The following is a 19,921-nucleotide window of genomic DNA, read 5'->3' as shown; positions in this document are numbered from 1 at the left end:
AGAAAGAAAGAGAGAAAGAAAGAGAGAAAGAAAGAGAGAAAGAAAGAGAGAAAGAAAGAGAGAAAGAAAGAGAGAAAGAAAGAGAGAAAGAAAGGGAGAAAGAAAGGGAGAAAGAAAGAAATGAAGAAAGAAAAAGAAAGAAAGAAAGAAAGAAAGAGAGAAAGAAAGAAAGAAAGAAAGAAAGAAAGAAAGAAAGAAAGAAAGAAAGAAAGAAAGAAAGAAAGAAAGAAAGAAAGAAAGAAAGGAAGAAAGAAAGAAAAAGAAAGAGGGGCATTTTGACCTGACTCAGCCCAGTTTGGCTTGTCTTTAGTCTTTGCTTTTCTCAAGGAAAGATTGCTTTGATTTGTTCTGCAAATCGAACTGATGCATTCATTCATTCATTCCATCGTATTTATTGAGAGCTTACTGTGCGCAGAGCACTGTACTAAGCGCTTGGGAAGTACAAGTCGGCAACATATAGAGACGGTCCCTACCCAACAGCGGGCTCACAGCCTAGATTCAGTGCAGTCAGTGCCCGCTCTGAACTGCCGCAGGCATCTTTTATGAGCTCAGGCCCAAGATATTGTTTCCTCTACTCAAAGGAAGACTGCCTCACCCGCTGCGAGAAATCTTTTCTCGGAAATATATATAGTGACGATGGCAGACATTGCAGTGTCTAGCGAAGCCCTGCTGCTACTACTGGGGGTAGGGAGAGGGATGGGGAGACCTGCTCCTGTGGTCGAGAGGCCTGATGTTGTCAGAGAGAGGTCTGATGTTGTGGGGCAGAGGCCAGCTGCTGTGGGGCAGAGGTCTGCTGTTGTGTGGGAAAGAGGCCTACTGCTGTGTGGGATAGAGGCCTACTGCTGTGTGGGAAAGAAGCCTCCTTGCCACACGGGAGAGGCCTGTTCCTGTGTGGAAAAGAGGCCTACTGCCACATGGGAGAGGCCTGCTGCTGTTGGGGGAATGGCCTGCTTGGGGGGCAAAAATCTAAGAGGCCTCCTGCCCTATGGGAGAGGCCTGCTGCTGTGTGGGATAGAGTGCTACTGCTCTGCGGGGTAGAGGCTTGCTGCTGTGTAAGGCAGAGACCTCCTACTGTATGAGAGTGGCCTGCTACTATGGGGCAGAGGACTGCTGCTGCTGCTGCTGCTGCTGTGTGGAAAAGAGGCCTCCTGCTGTCTTCTTCCTTCCTTCCTACCTTCCTTCCTTCCTTCCTACCTTCCTTCCTTCCTTCCTCCCTTCCTCCCTTCCTCCCTCCCTCCCTCCCTTCCTCCCTCCCTCCCTCCCTCCCTTCCTTCCTCCCTTCCTTCCTTCCTTCCTTCCTTCCTTCCTTCCTTCCTTCCTTCCTTCTTCCTTCCTTTTCCTTCCTTCCTTCCTTCCTTCCTTCCTTCTCCTTCCTTCTTCCTTCCTTTTCCTTCCTTCCTTCCTTTTCCTTCCTTCCTTCCTTTTCCTTCCTTCCTTCCTTCCTTCCTTCCTTCCTTCCTTCCTTCCTTCCTTCCTTCCTTCCTTCCTTCCTTCCTTCCTTCCTTCTCCTTCCTTCCTTCCTTCCTTTTTACCTTCCTTCCTTCCTTCCTTCCTTCCTTCCTTCCTTCCTTCCTTCCTTCCTTTTTACCTTCCTTCCTTCCTTCCTTCCTTCCTTCCTTCCTTCCTTCCTTCCTTCCTTTTTACCTTCCTTCCTTCCTTCCTTCCTTCCTTCCTTCCTTCCTTCCTTCCTTCCTTCCTTCCTTCCTTCCTTCCCTCCTTCCCTCCTTCCATTGCATTTATTGAGCACTTTGTGCAAAACACTGTACTAAGTGCTTGGGAGAGTACAATATACAACAGACACATTCCTGCCCACAACGAGATCACAGTCTAGAGGGGGAGACAGACATTAATATAAATACATTAAAAACAAATAAATAAATATCAGGTATATGCAGATATATAGATATAGATTCATTCATTCAATCATATTTATTGAGCGCTTACTGTGTGCAGAGCATTGTACTAAGTGCTTGGGAAGTACAAGTTGGCTAGCTCTCTTCCTCCCTTCAAGGCCCTACTGAGAGCTCACCTACTCCAGGAGGCCTTCCCACACTGATCCCCTCTCCTTCCTCTCCCCCTCATCCCCCCTCCATCCCCCGTCTTACCTCCTTCCCTTCCCCACAGCACCTGTATATATGTATATATGTTTGTACATGTTTATTACTCTATTTATTTATTTATTTATTTATTTTACTTGTACATATCTATTCTATTTATTTTATTTTGTTAATATGTTTGGTTTTGTTCTCTGTCTCCCCCTTCTAGACTGTGAGCCCACTGTTGGGTAGGGACTGTCTCTATATGTTGCCAACTTGTACTTCCCAAGCGCTTAGTACAGTGCTCTGCACACAGTAAGCACTCAATAAATACGATTGATTGATTGATTGATATAGAGATGGTCCCTACCCAACAGCAGGCTCACAGTCTAGAAGATATTATATATCTATAATATAGAGAAGCAGGAGAAGCAGGAAAAGCAGCGTGGTTCAGTGGAAAGAGCCCGGGCTTTGGAATCAGAGGTCATGGGTTCAAACCCCTCCCCCGCCAATTGTCAGCTGTGTGACTTGGGGCAAGTCACTTCACTTCTCTGGGCCTCAGTTACCTCATCTGGAAAATGGGGATTAAGACTGTGAGCCACCCCCCAAGGGACAACCTGATCACCTTGTAATCTCCCCTGCACTTAGAACAGTGCTTTGCACATAGTAAGCATTTAATAAATGCCATCATCATTATTATGATAATAAAATTATATATAATACGTTATATATATGTATATACAGTATATGTATATACAAATATATTGTATTATATATAATATTATTATTCTATTATATTATCATAATAATTATGATAATTATTATTATTACATATATGTGTGTGCTGTGGGGATGGGAGGGAGGATGAATGAAGGAGCAAGTAAGAGCAGGATGAATGAAGGAGCAAGTAAGAGCAGCACAGAAGGGAGTGGAAGAAGAGGAGACGAGAGTTTAATCAAGGAAGGCTTCTTGGAGGAGATGTGCCTTCAAAAAGGTTTAAAGTGGAGGAGAACAATTATCTGTCTGATATGATGAGGGAGGGCATTCCAGGCCAGAGGCAGGATGTGTGCTAGAGATGTGTGGTAAGACAGGATTGAGGCCCAGTGAGAAGGTTAGCATTATAGGAATGAAGTCGGCGGGCTGGATTGTAGTAGGAGAGTAGCGAGGTGAGATAATAATAATAATAATGGCATTTATTAAGCGCTTACTATGTGCAAAGCACTGTTCTAAGCGCTGGGAAGGTTACAAGGTGATCAGGTTGTCCCACGGGGGGCTCACAGTCTTCATCCCCATTTGACAGATGAGGGAACTGAGGCCCAGAGAAGTGAAGTGACTTGCCCAAAGTCACACAGCTGACAAGTGTCAGAGCCGGGATTTGAACCCACGACCTCTGACTCCAAAGCCCGGGCTCTTTCCACTGAGCCACGCTGCTTCCTTAAGATGGCATGGAGTAAGGAGATTAAGTGCTTTAAAGCCAATGGTAAGGTTTTTTTGTCTGATGCAGAAGTGGATGGGCAACCCCTGGAGTTTCTTGAGGAGTGAGGAAACACGGTCAGAACGCTTTGGAAGGAAAATGATTTGGGCAGCAGAATGGAGTATGGACTGGCATATGGAAAGACAGGAAACATAGTGGTCAGCAAGGAGGCTGATACAGTAATCAATCAATCAATCGTATTTATTGAGCGCTTACTGTGTGCAGAGCACTGTACTAAGCGCTTGGGAAGTACAAGTTGGCAACATATAGACAGTCCCTACCCAACAGTGGGCTCACAGTCTAAAAGTCTACAGTAATCAGGGGAAGCAGCGTGGCTCAGTAGAAAGAGCACAGGCTTTGGAGTCAGAGGTCAGGTGTTCAAATCCAGGCTCCGCCAATTGTCAGCTGTGTGACTTTGGGCAAGTCACTTCACTTCTCTGTGCCCCAGTTACCTCATCTGTGAAATGGGGATTAAGACTGTGAGCCCCCCGTGGGACAACCTGATCACTTTGTAACCTCCCCAATGCTTAGAACAGTGCTTTGCACATAGTAAGCACTTAATAAATACCATTATTATTATTATTATTATTATTATTAATCAAGGCAGGATAGGATAAGTGCTGTATGGGAGAGAGCTGCTGGGGTGGATAGAGGCTTACTGCTACTGCTGCTGTTGGAGAGAGGTGGAGGGAGGGGCACAAGCTCGTGAAGCCAATTCAGCAGCAACACCGACAAGCCACTGTCGGCATCCAAGGTGACAGCTGTGAGCGTGGGGGTGACGAGCAGGTGGGGACCACTGAGGCCGGGGAGGGGGCCCAGCGGGGCAGGCTGCAGAGGGCTAACGGGACAGAAAGCCATCATCTGGGGGCCTTGGGGCATCATCATCATCATCGATCGTATTTATTGAGCGCTTACTGTGTGCAGAGCACTGTACTAAGCGCTTGGGAAGTACAAGTTGGCAACATATAGAGACAGTCCCTACCCAACAGTGGGCTCACAGTCTCAAAGGGGGAGACAGAGAACAAAACCAAACATACTAACAAAGTGAAATAAATAGAATAGATATGTACAGGTAAGATAAATAAATAAATAAATAGAGTAACAAATATGTACAAACATATATACATATATACAGGTGCTGTGGGGAAGGGAAGGAGGTAAGATGGGGGGATGGAAAGGGGGACGAGGGGGAGAGGAAGGAAGGGGCTCAGTGTGGGAAGGCCTCCTGGAGGAGGTGAGCTCTCAGTAGGGCCATGAAGGGAGGAAGAGAGCTAGCTTGGCGGATGGGCAGAGGGAGGGCATTCCAGGCCAGGGGGAGGACGTGGGCTGGGGGTCGACGGCGGGACAGGCGAGAACGAGGTACGGTGAGGAGATTAGCGGCAGAGGGGCACTGATGAGGAGGTCTCAGGTCTTCTTAGAGGCCTGGGCAGCACAAGGCTAGGAAGCTGACTCAGACTGAGCCCCCCCCCACCAGACTGAGCCCCTTCCCCATCCCCCCGCCTTACCTCCTTCCCCTCCCCGCAGCACCTGTATATACGTATATATGTTTGTACGGATTTATTACTCTATTTATTTTACTTGTACATATTTATTCTATTTATTTTATTTTGTTAATATGTTTTGTTGCCTGTCTCCCACTTCTAGACTGTGAGCCCGCTGTTGGGTAGGGACCGTCTCTATATGTTGCCAACTTGTCCTTCCCAAGTGCTTAGTACAGTGCTCTGCACACAGTAAGTGCTCTTCTGTGGAGAAGTAGCGTGGCTCAGCGGAAAGAGCACAGGCTTTGAAGTCACAGGTCATGGGTTCAAATCCCGGCTCTTCCCATTGTCAGCTGTGTGACTTTCGGCAAGTCACTTAATCAATCAATCAATCGTATTTATTGAGCGCTCACTGCACTTAACTTCTCTGGGCCTCAGTTCCCTCATCTGTAAAATGGGGATTACGACTGTGAGCCCACCTTGGGACAACCTGATCACCTTGTAACTTCCCCAGTGCTTAGAACAGTGCTTTGCACATAGTAAGCGCTTTATAAATGCTATCATTATTGTTATTATTAATAAATATGATTGAATGAATGAGGCCAGCTCCTACTGCCCCCAAGGAGTGGGCACCGGTGGTCAAGACAACAGGGTCGGGAGGATGGATTCCCCCCAAGCCGGGGACCTGGAATGGAGCCACCGCCTCCCTGCCATTGATGCTCACAGGACCGCAGCCCCGCTGAGGGGGACACCGAGGCCAGCGTAACACAGCAGGCCACCCAAGCAGCGGCTGTCAGTGGACTGACAGAGGCTGCGTGCCAGCTGGGAAGCCAAAAGAACTCTCTCAAAGCCCGCTGTCAAATAATGCGGCAAAGCAGGGGACTGTGGGGGAAACGCTGCAGCCTGCGGCCCCCAACCCAGCCTGGCACAGGCAGAACTTGGTAGAACAAAGCTTTCATGAAGACAAGGGTGAAGAGATAATAATAATAATGATGACGATGACATTGGTTAAGCACTTACTACGTGCCAGGGACTGTACTAAACCTGGGGAGGATACAAGCAAATCGAGTTGTCCCTCGTGGGGCTCACAGTCTCAACCTCCCTCCCCCCCGTTCCTCTCTCCCTCCTCCCCATCCCCATCCCCCCACCTTACCTCCTTCCCCTCCCCACAGTACCTGTGTATATGTATATATTCATTCATTCATTCAATTGTATTTATTGAGCGCTTACTGTGTGCAGAGCACTGTACTAAGCGCTTGGGAAGTACAAGTTGGCCACATATAGAGACGGTCCCTACCCAACAGTGGGCTCACAGTCTAGAAGGGGGAGATATATATGTTTTTGAAACATATATATAAATGTATATATGTTTGTACATATTTATTACTCTATTTATTCTACTTGTACATATTTATTCTATTTATTTTATTTTGTCAATATGTTTTGTTTTGTTGCCTGTCTCCCCCTTCTAGACTGTGAGCCCGTTGTTGGGTAGGGACCGTTTCTATATGTTGCCGACTTCTTCTAGACTGTGAGCCCACTATTGGGTAGGGACCGTCTCTATATGTTGCCAACTTGTACTTCCCAAGCGCTTAGTACAGTGCTCTGCACACAGTAAGCACTCTATGAGTACGATTGATTGATTGATTGATTGATTGATTATACTTCCCAAGTGCTTAGTACAGCGCTTTGCACACAGTAAGTGCTCAAGAAATACGATTGAATGAATGAATGAATGAACTCCCATTTTACAAGTAAAGTAACTGAGGCCCAGAGAAGAGAAGTGACTTGTCCAAGGTCACACAGCAGACAAGCAGCGGAGCCGGGATTAGAACCCATGATCTTCTGACTCCCAAGCCTCTCCCAGCCATTCATTCATTCATTCAATCGTATTTATTGAGCGCTTACTGTGTGCAGAGCACTGTACTAAGTGCTTAACCATTCAACCATTCATTCAACCAGAGACGGGCCCCATGGCCGCCAAAGCAGGGCAAGAGCAAAGCCAGACAAGCAGGGCCAGCCGACTGTCAATCGTTCATCCATTTTTCCAGTCTCATGGAAACCAGAGACAGCTATGGACCTTTTAGGGAAGAAGTAGAGAAGCAGCATGGCCCAGTGGATAAATCCCCAGCCTGGGAGTCAAAAGGACCTGGGTTCTAATCCTGGCTCTGCCACTTAGAGAAGCAGCGTGGCTCAGTGGAAAGAGGCTGGGCTTTGGAGTCAGAGGTCATGGGCTCAACTTCCAGCTCCGCCAACTGTCAGCTGCGTGACTCTGGGCAAGTCACATAACTTCTCTGTGCCTCAGTTACCTCATCTGTAAAATGGGGGATTAAGACGGTGAACCCCCCGTGGGACAACCTGATCACCTTGTAACCTCCCCAGCGCTTAGAACAGTGCTTTGCACGTAGTAAGCGCTTAATAAATGCCATCATTATTATTATGATTATTATTATTATTGTCTGCTGGGTTACCTTGGGTAAGTCACTTCATTTCTCTGTTCCTCAGTTCCTTCATCTGGAAAATGGGGATTAAGACTGTGGGGACTGTGTCCAACCTGATAAGCTTGGATCTATCCCAGGACCATAGTACAGTGTGTGGCACATTTTAAGCACTTAATAAATAGAAAAAAAAGTCCAGCTCTCCCCCTTGTCCCCCTCTCCATCCCCCCATCCGTCTTACCTCCTTCCCTTCCTCACAGCACCTGTATATATGTATATATTTTTGTACATATTTATTACTCTATTTATTTATTTCTTTTACTTGTACATGTCTATTCTATTTATTTTATTTTGTTAATATGTTTGGTTTTGTTCTCCGTCTCCCCCTTCTAGACTGTGAGCCCACTTTTGGGTAGGGACTGTCTCTATATGTTGCCAACTTGTACTTCCCAAACAGTGCTCTGCACACAGTAAGTGCTCAATAAATATGATTAATTGATTGATTGATTGATAGCTATATGTTTGTACGTATTTATTACTCCATTTATTTATTTATTTTATTTTTACATATGTATTCTATTTATTTTATTCTGTTAATATGTTTTGTTTTGTTGTCTGTCTCCCCCTTCTAGACTGTGAGCCCGCTGTTGGGTAGGGACCGTCTCTTTATGTTGCCAACTTGTACTTCCCAAGCGCTTAGTACAGTGCTCTGCACACAGTAAGCGCTCAATAAATGTGATTGAATGAATGAGTGCTCTGGAAAAGTAGCAACTGAGGTTCCTCGTGAAATAAAGTCTGGGGAGAAAATTATGGGCCGCTGTTCAGCCCTCCACTTCCAGGCCCCAGCACTGGGCTCATCATTCGCATGCATTCAGTCGTAATTATTGACCACTTACTGTGCGTAGAGCACTGTACTTGGGAGAGTACAATATAACAATAAACAGACACACTCCCTGCCCACAATGAGCTTACAGTCTAGACGGGGGGTGGGGGGGGAAACAGACCTTAATATAAATAAATAAATAAATAAATTAGAGCTATGGACATAAATGCTATGGGGCTGAGAGGGGAGAAGAACAAAGGGAGCAAGTCAGGACGATGAAGAAGGGTGTGGGAGAAGAAGAAATGGGGGGTGCATGGTCTGGGAAGACTTCTTGGAGGAGGTGTGCCTTCAACAGTGCTCTGCACACAGTAAGCGCTCAATAAATACAATTGCATGAATAAGACTTTGAAGTGGGGGCAAGTAATTGTCTGTCGGATTGGAGGGGGAGGGAGCTCCAGGGAAGGAAAGGGCAGATTTTAGCGATGTTGTGAAGGTGGGACTGATAGGATTTCGTGATGGATTGAGGGTGTTGGTTGAATGAGAGAGATGAGTCAAGGATAACGCCAAGGTTACGGGCTTGTGAGGCGGGTAGGATGGTGGGGCCGTCTATAGTGATGGGAAAGTCAAGGGGAGGGCAGAGTTTGGGTGGGAAGATAAGTAGTTCTGTTTTGGACATGGTAAGCTTGAGGTGAGGGGGAACATCCAAGTAGAGATGTCTTGAAGGCAAGAGGAGATGCGACACTGCAGAGAGGAAGAGAGATCAGGGCTGGAGATGGAGATTTGGGAATCATCCATACAGAGGTGATAGTTGAAGCCCGAGGAACGAATGAGTTCTCCAAGGGAGTGGGTAGAGATGGAAAATAGAGGGGGACTCAGAAGTGAACCCTGAGGGACCCCCACAGTTAGGGGGTGGGAGGCAGAGGAGGAACCCACGAAGGAGACAGAGAATGAACAGCCAGAGAGATAAGGGGAGAACCAGGGGCTAACTGGGCCACTGGGGACCTCTTTTCTGCAGAACTGTCCTGGATAGAGTCGAAATAAATAAGCCCTCCGCCCACTGTGCCCAGGGTTTAGACTCTGTCTCAACATAAAAACTCCCCGCTAAGCCTTCTGGGGGGATGGGGGAGCACCATTCTTACTCTGACAACTTCGATACGCGGTGAACCGTAGAATTATTGGAAGATGAGCCCGCTCTTGCGATGGTTCTAATTACATGCCTGGAAATTTTCCACCCGTGAAGACAATCTTAATTAGTGCCTGCCTTGCGAAGGTGCCTTCAGACAGATCCTTAGCCGTGGCTTAAATCAACTCGTTACAGGCTCAAATGGGAAGTGTTGACTGGATCAAAGGCCAGACGAAGGCCTGCACACACACACACACACACTCACCCTAATGATAACCAGCAGCGTGTTTGCAAAGGAGGGTGCCATCGTCATATTTAACATTGCCTTTAATCATCTTAAAGACAGATTGAGAGTGGCCGGGGCCTGGCGGGGAGTTTATCTAGACTCGTCGATAAGGTGTCCGTGAGGAAATTTCCGAAGCGGGCCGGTGGCTTTGGGGCTGGGGCAAACAACCCTCCAAGCTGTGAGGTCCGCCTCCCCACTCCCACAGAGACTAAACAGGGGATCTATTTAGCCAACACAGTGAGCCAGAACTAACCCACATCATGGAGAAACCGTCAGCCTGGAGAAGGTCTGGGTTTTTTGCCCCCATTTCAGAGATGATGCAGGCATTCATTTCATTCAATTCATTCAATCGTATTTATTGAGCGCTTACTGTGTGCAGAGCACTGTACTAAGCGGTTGGGAAGTACAAGTTGGCAACACATAGAGACGGTCCCTACCCGACAGTGGGCTCACAGTCTAGAAGGGGGAGACAGAGAACAAAACAAAACATATTATATGTTTTGGCATATTGGGGGTGGGCTGGGAATGCTACCTCCCCCAGTTAATAATAATAATAATAATAATCATATTTGTTAAGTGCTTACTACATGCCAGGCACTGGGGTGGATACAAGCAAATCAGGTTGGACACAGGCATATCGGGGGTGGGCTGGGAAGACTAACTCTCCCAGTTAATAATAATCATCATCATCATCATCATCATCATATTTTTAAGTGCTTACTATATGCCAGGCACTGGGGTGGATACGAGCAAATCAGGTTGGACACAGTCCCTGTCCCACGTGGGGCTCATAGTCTCCATCCCCATTTTACGGATGAGGGAACTGAGGTCCAGAGAAGTGAAGTACAGATTTATTACTCTATTTTACTTGTACATATTTACTATTCTATTTATTTTATTTTGTGAATATGTTTTGTTTTGTTGTCTGTCTCCCCCTTCTAGACTGTGAGCCCGTTGTTGGGTAGGGACCATCTCTATATGTTGCCAACTTGTACTTCCCAAGCGCTTAGTACAGTGCTCTGCACACAGTAAGTGCTCAATAAATACGATTGAATGAATGAATGAATGAACTATGCCCTGCTGCTTCTCTCTGGGTGAGAGAAAGAAAAATACCCTAAGTGAATTATGAGAAGCAGCGTGGCTCAGTGGAAAGAGCACAGGCTTTGGAGTCCGAGGTCATGGGTTCAAATCCAGGCTCCACCAATTGTCAGCTGTGTGACTTTGGGCAAGGCACTTCACTTCTCTGGGCCTCAGTTACCTCATTGTGAGCCCCCCATGGGACAACCTGATCATCTTGTAACCTCCCCACCGCTTAGAACAGTGCTTTGCACATAGTAAGTGCTTAATAAATGCCATCATCATTATTATTATTATTAAGTGAAAATTGCCAAATGTTTACAGCAGTTTTTAACCCTTTGGTGTATCAATCAATCAATCGTATTTATTGAGCGCTTACTATGTGCAGAGCACTGTACTAAGCGCTTACTGTATCACCTCGTGATACAGTATCACCTGTGTATCACCTCGTTCAATCCACTCAGTCCCGATTTTTTGTGGGAGAAGGCCATGATCATCCACCGGCCATCTGGTTCACCTCCTGTTCTCTGGAAGCTCTTGAGGGAAAAGACCAAAGTTGGACCTGTGGAATAATCTGTCTCGCAACTCTGTCTATTCCAGGGGGGCAGGCAGGCTCAGTTCTGGTTCTTTGCCTTTCAATTCTCAAGTCTGGAAGCCTTCCACTGTGAAATCCTCTGACCTTTGTGGGGAAGCAAAAAGGCGGGGAAGCAAAGAGGCAGGGAAGCAGAAACCTTCCATTGTGAAATCCTCTGACCTTTGTGGGAACACACAAAGAGGCAGGGAAGCCTCAAGCAGCAGCTGGACTGCTCGAAACGTATTTGGAAATAGAAAAAGAAAACATTACGTTTTGGAAAATCGCACCTGTGACTTCGGTCCCAACACCCTCTCTCCTTCTTATGTCAAAAAAGTGGGAAAAAGCCTGGGGAAGAAACTTGAATAATTGCAGCGGGGTGATCATTTCAATTGATTAACCCAGAAGAGGGAATGGAACTTGGCAGATGGGTTTAAAGAAATGGGCCTCTACATTTATAGTCTCCCAACTAGGGTCCCCCAGATTTCCATAGAGGGATGAGTCAGAGCAGCAGCAGGGAGCACATATCAGTGGCCTGGAGACAAAAGTTCCATGAAGGGAGAGAGCGCTGGGCCAGACTTGGGAGTTTTTGTTCAATTCTGATTTCTTTTACATGAAGCTAAGTTTTTTAAGTCATGGGTGGAGCTGATTTGCATTGCGAGATACTATATATATATCAAATGACATCAAGTCGTTTCCGATTCAAGGAGACTTTATGGACATTGTATCTGTAGAGTTTTCTTGGTTAAAAAAAAACCACGGAAGGGGTTTACCTATGCCTTCTTCTGGCAGTAAAACCTGAAGTCTCTACCGTTGTCTTTGATCAACACTTTGATCCCGATCATCCGCTTTTGACTCTATCCTATGCCGCTGCTGCCCAGCACATGTGAATCAACTTTGTTTGACAATCGGCTTAGATGTTTCCATTATGGATCACCCACTCCTGAGCTCTTTCTACAGGGCCACGCTGCTCCTCATAATAATAATAATGATTGTGATCTTTTTAAGCGCTATGTGCCAGGCACTATACTAAGCACTGGGGTAGATACAAGGAAATCGTGTTGGACACAGTCCCTGTCCCACATGGGGCTCATAGACCCGATCCCCATTTTATAGATAATAATAATAATAATGATGGCATTTATTAAGCACTTACTGTGTGCAAAGCACTGTTCTAAGCACTGGGGAGTTTACAAGGTGATCAGGTTGTCCCACGTGGGGCTCACAGTTTTCATCCCCATTTTACAGATGAGGGAACTGAGGCCCAGAGAAGTTAAGTGATTTGCCCAAAGTCACACAGCTGAGCCCCTTCCTTCCTCTCCCCCTCGTCCCCCTCTCCATCCCCCCATCTTACCTCCTTCCCTTCCCCACAGCACCTGTATATATGTATATATGTTTGTACATATTTATTACTCTATTTATTTATTTTACTTGTACATATCTATTGTATTTATTTTATTTTGTTAGTATGTTTGTTTTTGTTCTCTGTCTCCCCCTTTTAGACTGTGATCCCACTATTGGGTAGGGACTGTCTCTATATGTTGCCAACTTGTACTTCCCAAGCGCTTAGTACAGTGCTCTGCACACAGTAAGCGCTCAATAAATACGATTGATGATCATGAAGTGGCGGAGCTAGGATTTGAACCAACGACCTCTGACTCCAAAGCCCATGCTCTTTCCACTGAGCCATGCTGCTTCCCCAATAATGATGGTATTTGTTAAGCACTTACTATTCTAAGCGCTGGGGGGATACAAGATCATCAGGCTGTCCCACGTGGGGCTCACAGTCTTCATCCCCATTTTACAGATGAGGTCACTGAGGCACAGAGAAGTTAAGTGGCTTGCCCAAGGTCACACAGCTAAGTGGCGGGGTCAGGATTTGAACCCTTGACCTCTGACTCCCAAGTCCGCGCTCTTTCCACTGAGCCACGTTGCTTGACTTGCCCAAGGTCACGCAGCAGACAAGTGGCAGAGCCGGGACTAGAACCCATGACGTTCTGACTCATTCATTCATTCATTCATTCAATCGTATTTATTGAGCACTTACTGTGTGCAGAGCACTGTACTAAGCGCTTGGGAACTACAAGTTGGCAACATATAGAGATGGTCCCTACCCAACAGTGGGCTCACAGCCTAGAACTCCCAGGCGCATGCTGTAGACACTACGCAGTGGAATCATCATCATTAATCGTATTTATTGAGCGCTTACTGTGTGCAGAGCACTGTACTAAGCGCTTGGGAACTACAAGTTGGCAACATATAGAGATGGTCCCTACCCAACAGTGGGCTCACAGCCTAGAACTCCCAGGCGCATGCTGTAGACACTACGCAGTGGAATCATCATCATTAATCGTATTTATTGAGTGCTTACTGTGTGCAGAGCACTGTACTAAGCGTTTGATTGAATCCCTAATTGGTCTGGGACGGCTGGCCTGCCGAGGTCATCTGCCACTGAAGTGAAATCCCCGACTGGGTCCCAATTCCCCGGGATCCCGGTGACCTGGGGTTGGTGTCCGGTGCACTCACTGGGTCACAATTCCCCGTGAATCTGGAGATCTGGAGTTATCACGCAGTCGACAATTCCCCACGACTCTGGCAATCTGAAACTAGCGCACAAAGAACCCACTGGGTCACGATTGCCTGTGTCTGGTGATCTGGAGTTGGGGTGAAACACCCCCGGTTGGAGCCGATGACTGGAGGTTGCAGCCCGTCTGACTCTGGCCCACGTCCTACCTCTGGCCTGAAACACCCGCCCTCCTCAAATCCCACAAGACAAGCCTTTCTGAAGGCCCATCTCCTCCAAGAAGCCTTCCCAGCCTAAGCCCCACTTTTCCTCATCTCTCACTCCCTTCTGCATCGCCCTGCCTCGCTCCCTTTGCTCTACCCCCCCTCCCCACCCCGCAGCACTTATGTATTCATTCATTCATTCAATCGTATTTATTGAGTGTGCAGAGCCGGGACTAGAACCCATGACGTTCTGACTCATTCATTCATTCATTCATTCAATCGTATTTATTGAGCGCTTACTGTGTGCAGAGCACTGGACTTGGGAAGCACTTGGGAAGTACAAGTTGGCAACATCTAGAGACGGTCCCTACCCAACAGCGGGCTCACAGTCTAGAAGGGGGAGACAGAGTACAAAACAAAACATATTAACAAAATAAAATAAATAGAATAGATATTTACAAATAAAATAAATAGAGTAATAAATACGTACAAACATAGATACATATATACAGGTGCTGTGGGGAGGGGAGAGGGCCCCACTACAGAACCCAGTCCCTCAGAGAGATCAACAGCTTGTATATATCTGTCATTTTATTTATTTATATTGATGCCTGTTTATTTGTCTCGACGTCTGCCTCCCACCCTCAAGACTGTGAGCTCACTGTGGACAGGGATGGTCACGCTTTATTGCTGTATTGTACTTTCCCAAGTGCTTACTACAGACTGAGCCCCCTCCTTCCTCTCCCCCTCCTCCCCCTCCCCATCCCCCCCCCCGCCTTACCTCCTTCCCCTCCCCACAGCACCTGTATATATGTATATATGTTTGTACATATTTATTACTCTATTTATTTATTTATTTATTTTACTTGGACATATCTATTCTATTTATTTTATTTTGTTAGTATGTTTGGTTTTGTTCTCTGTCTCCCACTTTTAGACTGTGAGCCCACTGCTGGGTACGGACTGTCTCTATATGTTACCAACTTGTACTTCCCAAGTGCTTAGTACAGTGCTCTGCACACAGTAAGCACTCAATAAATACGATTGATGATGATGATGATATGTTCGTACGTATTTATTACTCTATTTATTTATTTATTTACTCTATTTTATTTGTACATATTTATTCTATTTATTTTATTTTGTTAATATGTTTTGTTTTGTTGTCTGTCTCCCACTTCTAGACTGTGAGCCCGCTGTTAGGTAGGGATCGTCTCTATATGTTGCCAACTTGTACTTCCTGTACACTGTACTTAGTGCAGTGCTCTGCACACAGTAAGCGCTCAATAAATGTGATTGATGATGATGAATGAATGAATACAGTGCTCCACACACAGTAAGCGCTTAAGAAATGCTACTGAATGAATGAATGAATGACAATGGACATCCAGTATTGCAGTAAGGGCTCAGGGGGGACAGCCCTGGCTCTAGGCCGTGCCTTCCAGCCCCCCTGTAAATGAGCAACAGAGAATAATAATAATAATAATAATAATAATAATAATAATAATAATGGCATTTATTAAGCGCTTACTATGTGCAAAGCACTGTTCTAAGAGCTGGGGAGGTTACAAGGTGATCAGGTTGTCCCTCGTGGGGCTCACAGATTTAATCCCCATTTTCCAGATGAGGTAACTGAGGCACAGAGAAGTTAAGTGACTTGCCCAAAGTCACACAGCTGACAATTGGCGGAGCTGGGATTTGAACCCATGACCTCTGACTCCAAAGCCCGGGCTCTTTCCTACTGAGCCACGCAGAGAACAGAGCAGACCGTCAGCCTCACTAAGACCATCAACTTCTCCCACCTACTAATCCTCGCTCCTCTCCCGCTTCACTCCAGCTCCCAAAATCCCAACGTCTCACTGTGCCTCATTCTCCTCTTTCCCTCAGCCCCATACCCTCCCCCTGGTTGGAGTTCCCTCCTCCTTCACATCTTTTAGACTGTGAGCCCACTGTTGGGTAGGGACTGTCTCTATATGTTGCCAATTTGTACTTCCCAAGCGCTTAGTACAGTGCTCTGCACATAGTAAGCGCTCAATAAATACGATTGATGATGATGATGATGATGATGCTTGGCACATAGCAAGCGCTTAACAAATACCACCATTATTATTATTATTATTAGATTGGAAGCTCCTTGAGGGCAGGGATTGTCTCTACTCACTCTACTGTACTCTCCCAACGCTTACAACAGTTCTCTGCACAGCAGATGCCCAATGAGTACCGCCAATTGGATGGACAGATTAAGCGCTGTACCAACTGCTAAGAACAATTCAACAGAAGGAAAATGCCCCTTCCCTGCCCTCAAGGAGCTTACTTCCTAAGGAAGGGCACCTGGCCCCAGTGTGGCATGACCTTTCCCTCCCCTGCTCTTCCAGGGCCTTTCTCCGAAAGACACGCCGTGTCCAGGGCTGGTAAGGAGCACCACGCGTGGGAGGAACCAGCTTTCTTTGAACCAGATCCGACTGCCCTTGCAGGCCCGGATTCAACCCACACCTGATCCCAGCTGTGGGGGAAGCCAGGGAATGCACAGACAGCCTAGTTTGGGGGCAGTTCGGGACGCAGAAGCAAAGGCCAAGGCTTACCTGGAATTGTCCCCTGGGATTTGGGAGAGCAGAACTCTCCTCACACTGAGCCCCTCTAATGCCAACCTACTCACTGTACCTCCATCCCGTGTATCTCGCCGCAAACTTCTCGCCCACATCCTGCCCCGGGCCTGGAACATCCTCCCTCTTCCCATCAGACAATCACTCTCCCCACCTTCAAAGCCTTGTAGAAGACAAGGCTTCCCATCTCCTCCAAGACGCCTTCCCTGACTAAGCCTTCAATTTCTCTTCCCCCACTCCCTTCTGCATCACCCTGATTTGCTCCCTTTGTTCACCCTACACCCACAGCCCCACAGCACTTATGTGCATATCCATAACGGATTTATTTTTATTGTCTGTCTCCCCCTCTGGACTGTAACCTCTTTGTGGGCAGGAAATGTGACTGTTATTAGTGTCGTACTCTCCCAAGCGCTTGATGCAGTGCTCTGCACGCAGTAAGTGCTCAACAAATACAACTGATCGATCGATTGTTTGGAAGGAATCACGGCAACTCGCCATCCAAGGCTTTCCAACCTGGTTCCAGCTGATCTTGGTCGGGTCGTAGATCATCATCAGTCGTATTTATTGAGCGCTTACTGAGGCCCTGGGCTTTCTGCGCTGGTGCCCAGCACTGGCGGGGCTAAAGAGGGGTCACCCCTGAGCTTATTCCTCTTGCTCTGTGGGTTTGGGGGTGAGGAATGGGGTGGGAAGCTGCCCAGTGGCTCGGATCCCTGAACTCTGCATTCTTGATGTATTTTAGGTTGGTTGCCCAGATCCATGATGAATTGTTGTTTGAAGTGGAAGACTCACAGGTTCTTGAATTTTCAGGTGAGGAAAAAGATTTAAATAGGTGTGTATGTTTATTATGTGTATACATTTATGTACTTATATACGTATGGTAATGGGCGACTGCTTCTTCTTGGGGAATATAATAATGATAATGGCATTTACTAAGCACTTACTATGTGCAAAGCACTGTTCTAAGCGCTGGGGAGGTTACAAGGTGATCAGATTGTCCCACGGGGGGCTCACAATCTTAATCCCCATTTTACAGACGAGGGAACTGAGGCCCAGAGAAGTGAAGTGAAGTGAGTTGCCCAAAGTCACACAGCTGACAAGTGGTGGAGTCGGGATTTGAACCCATGACCTCTGACTCCCAAACCCTTGCTCTTTCCACTGAGCCATGCTACTTCAAGCAAAGACACGCCCCCCACCCCAAAGCCCCTTAGACAAGCAGCGTGGCCTAGAGGATAGAGTCCGGGCTGGGAGTCAGAAGGACCTAGGTCCTAATCCCGGCTCTGCCGCTTGTCTGCTGTGGGACCTTGGGCAAGTCACTTCAAGCAGCAGCGTGGCTCAGTGGAAAGAGCCCGGGCTTGGGAGTCAGAGGTCATGGGTTCAAATCCCAGCTCCGCCAATTGCCAGCTGTGTGACTTTGGGCAAGTCACTTCACTTCTCTGGGCCTCAGTTACCTCATCTGTAAAATGGGGACTTAAGACTGTGAGCCCCCGCCCCGTGGGACAACCTGATCACCTTGTAACCTCCCCAGTGCTTAGAACAGTGCTTTGCACATAGTAAGCACTTAATAAATGCCATTATTATTATTATTATTATTATTATTCTCTGTGTCTCAGTTACCTCATCTGTAAAATCAATCAATCAATCAATCGTATTTATTGAGCGCTTACTGTGTGCAGAGCACTGTACTAAGCGCTTGGGAAGTACAAGCTGGCAACATATAGAGACAGTCCCTACCCAACAGTGGGCTCACAGTCTAGAAGGGGGAGACAGAGAACAAAACCAAACATACTAACAAAATAAAATAAATAGAATAGATAGGTACAAGTAAAATAAATAAATAAATGGAGTAATAAATATGTACAAACATAAGTACATATATACAGGTGCTGTGGGGAAGGGAAGCAGGTAAGATGCGGGGGGATGGAGTGGGGGACGAGGGGTAGAGGAAGGAAGGGGCTCAGCCTGGAAGGCCTCCTGGAGGAGATGAGCTCTCAGTAGGGCCTTGAAGGGAGGAAGAGAGGATTAATACTGGGAGCTCCATGTGGAGCATGGACTGTGTCCAATTTAATTATCTTGTATCTACCCCAATGCTTAGTGCAGTGCCTGGCATAATAATAATAATAATAATGGCATTGTATTAAGCACTTACTATGTGCAAAGCACTGTTCTAAGCACTGGGGAAGTTAGGTTATCCCATGGGGGCTCACAGTTTTAATCCCCATTTTACAAATGCGGTAACTGAGGCACAGAGAAGTTAAGTGACCTGCCCAAAGTCACACAGCTGACAATTTGCTGAGCCAGAATTTTTTTTTTATGGCATTTATTAAGCGCTTACTATGTGCAAAGCACTTGAACCCATAACCTCTGACTCCAAAGCCCATGCTCTTTCCACTGAGCCATGCTGGCATATAGTAAGCGCTTAACAAACACCTTTTAGACTGTGAGCCCACTGTTGGGCAGGGACTGTCTCTATATGTTGCCAATTTGTACTTCCCAAGCGCTTAGTACAGTGCTCTGCACACAGTAAGCACTCAATAAATACGATTGATGACGATGATAAAAAAAAAAACATCCCCACCAGGGAGCACAGGATTTTCTGGGTCCCGGCAGCCGGGACCGCCTCACTGGGGCCTGCTGCCCCATTGGAGCCTCCCATCAGAAACCCCGGAGCTGTTCTGAGCAGGAGGAGATGGCGGGCGGGAGTGGGGCGTGAGGGAGCAGCAGAGGGGGCAGGATGGGCACAATCCCAAATGTGGGACGCACGCTTCCTCCCCATCCGTCCCCCGCAGGCCTCTCCCGGCCGCCGGTCAGCGGCGTCTGGGCTCAAGGAAGAGAACTGAAATGGAGGAGTGCTAAATTGAAGGGTTTTGAACTGTCTTCTAGCCCTGGTGAAAAGGACGATGGAGTCCCTGCAGCACATTGAAGCCCTAGGACTGCGACTGGAGGTATGACCCCTGGCACCCGCCGCCACACATTTGGGCGGGAGTCCGGGAAATGGAGAGATTGGCCATAGGTCTTAGGTCAGCGTGGCGGACAGGATGGCAGTTGCCACCACCACTGTGGTTCTAGCAGAGTGGGGCAGGTTGGATCTCCCGGGCTTGACCACCACTGGGACTCGGAATCAGTGAGGCCTGCTGTCCACCCACCACCACGACCTGTCCAGCCCCCCGAACACCGGGGTCGCTCCGGTGACCCTGACCACCCTGACAGTGAGTGGAAGACTCTCCGCCCTTCTGTCGCCCCGGAGATATTCCTGATGAACCCCCGGGAGAAAAAACTCAAGCTCAA

The 19,921-nt window shown here is 47.2% G+C and overlaps 1 protein-coding gene across 1 annotated transcript in view; it reads left to right on the top strand.

Annotated features, from left to right (window-relative positions):
- Positions 1-19,556, top strand: part of POLN (DNA polymerase nu) — a 197,288-nt gene extending 177,732 nt beyond the window's left edge. Inside the window, exons 22-27 of the mRNA XM_038744811.1 lie at positions 582-684; positions 5,715-5,929; positions 11,336-11,642; positions 16,409-16,623; positions 17,376-17,443; positions 19,423-19,556. Coding sequence (XP_038600739.1) covers positions 582-684; positions 5,715-5,929; positions 11,336-11,642; positions 16,409-16,623; positions 17,376-17,443; positions 19,423-19,556 — 1,042 coding nt within the window. The remainder of the gene's footprint in view (positions 1-581; positions 685-5,714; positions 5,930-11,335; positions 11,643-16,408; positions 16,624-17,375; positions 17,444-19,422) is intronic.
- The last annotated feature ends 365 nt before the right edge of the window (positions 19,557-19,921 follow it).

This window comes from Tachyglossus aculeatus, chromosome 4 (assembly GCF_015852505.1).
Source record: "Tachyglossus aculeatus isolate mTacAcu1 chromosome 4, mTacAcu1.pri, whole genome shotgun sequence".
Taxonomy (NCBI): domain Eukaryota; kingdom Metazoa; phylum Chordata; class Mammalia; order Monotremata; family Tachyglossidae; genus Tachyglossus; species Tachyglossus aculeatus.
The sequence above is the reverse complement of the archived record's forward strand: the minus strand, read 5'-3'. Positions and strand labels throughout refer to the sequence as shown.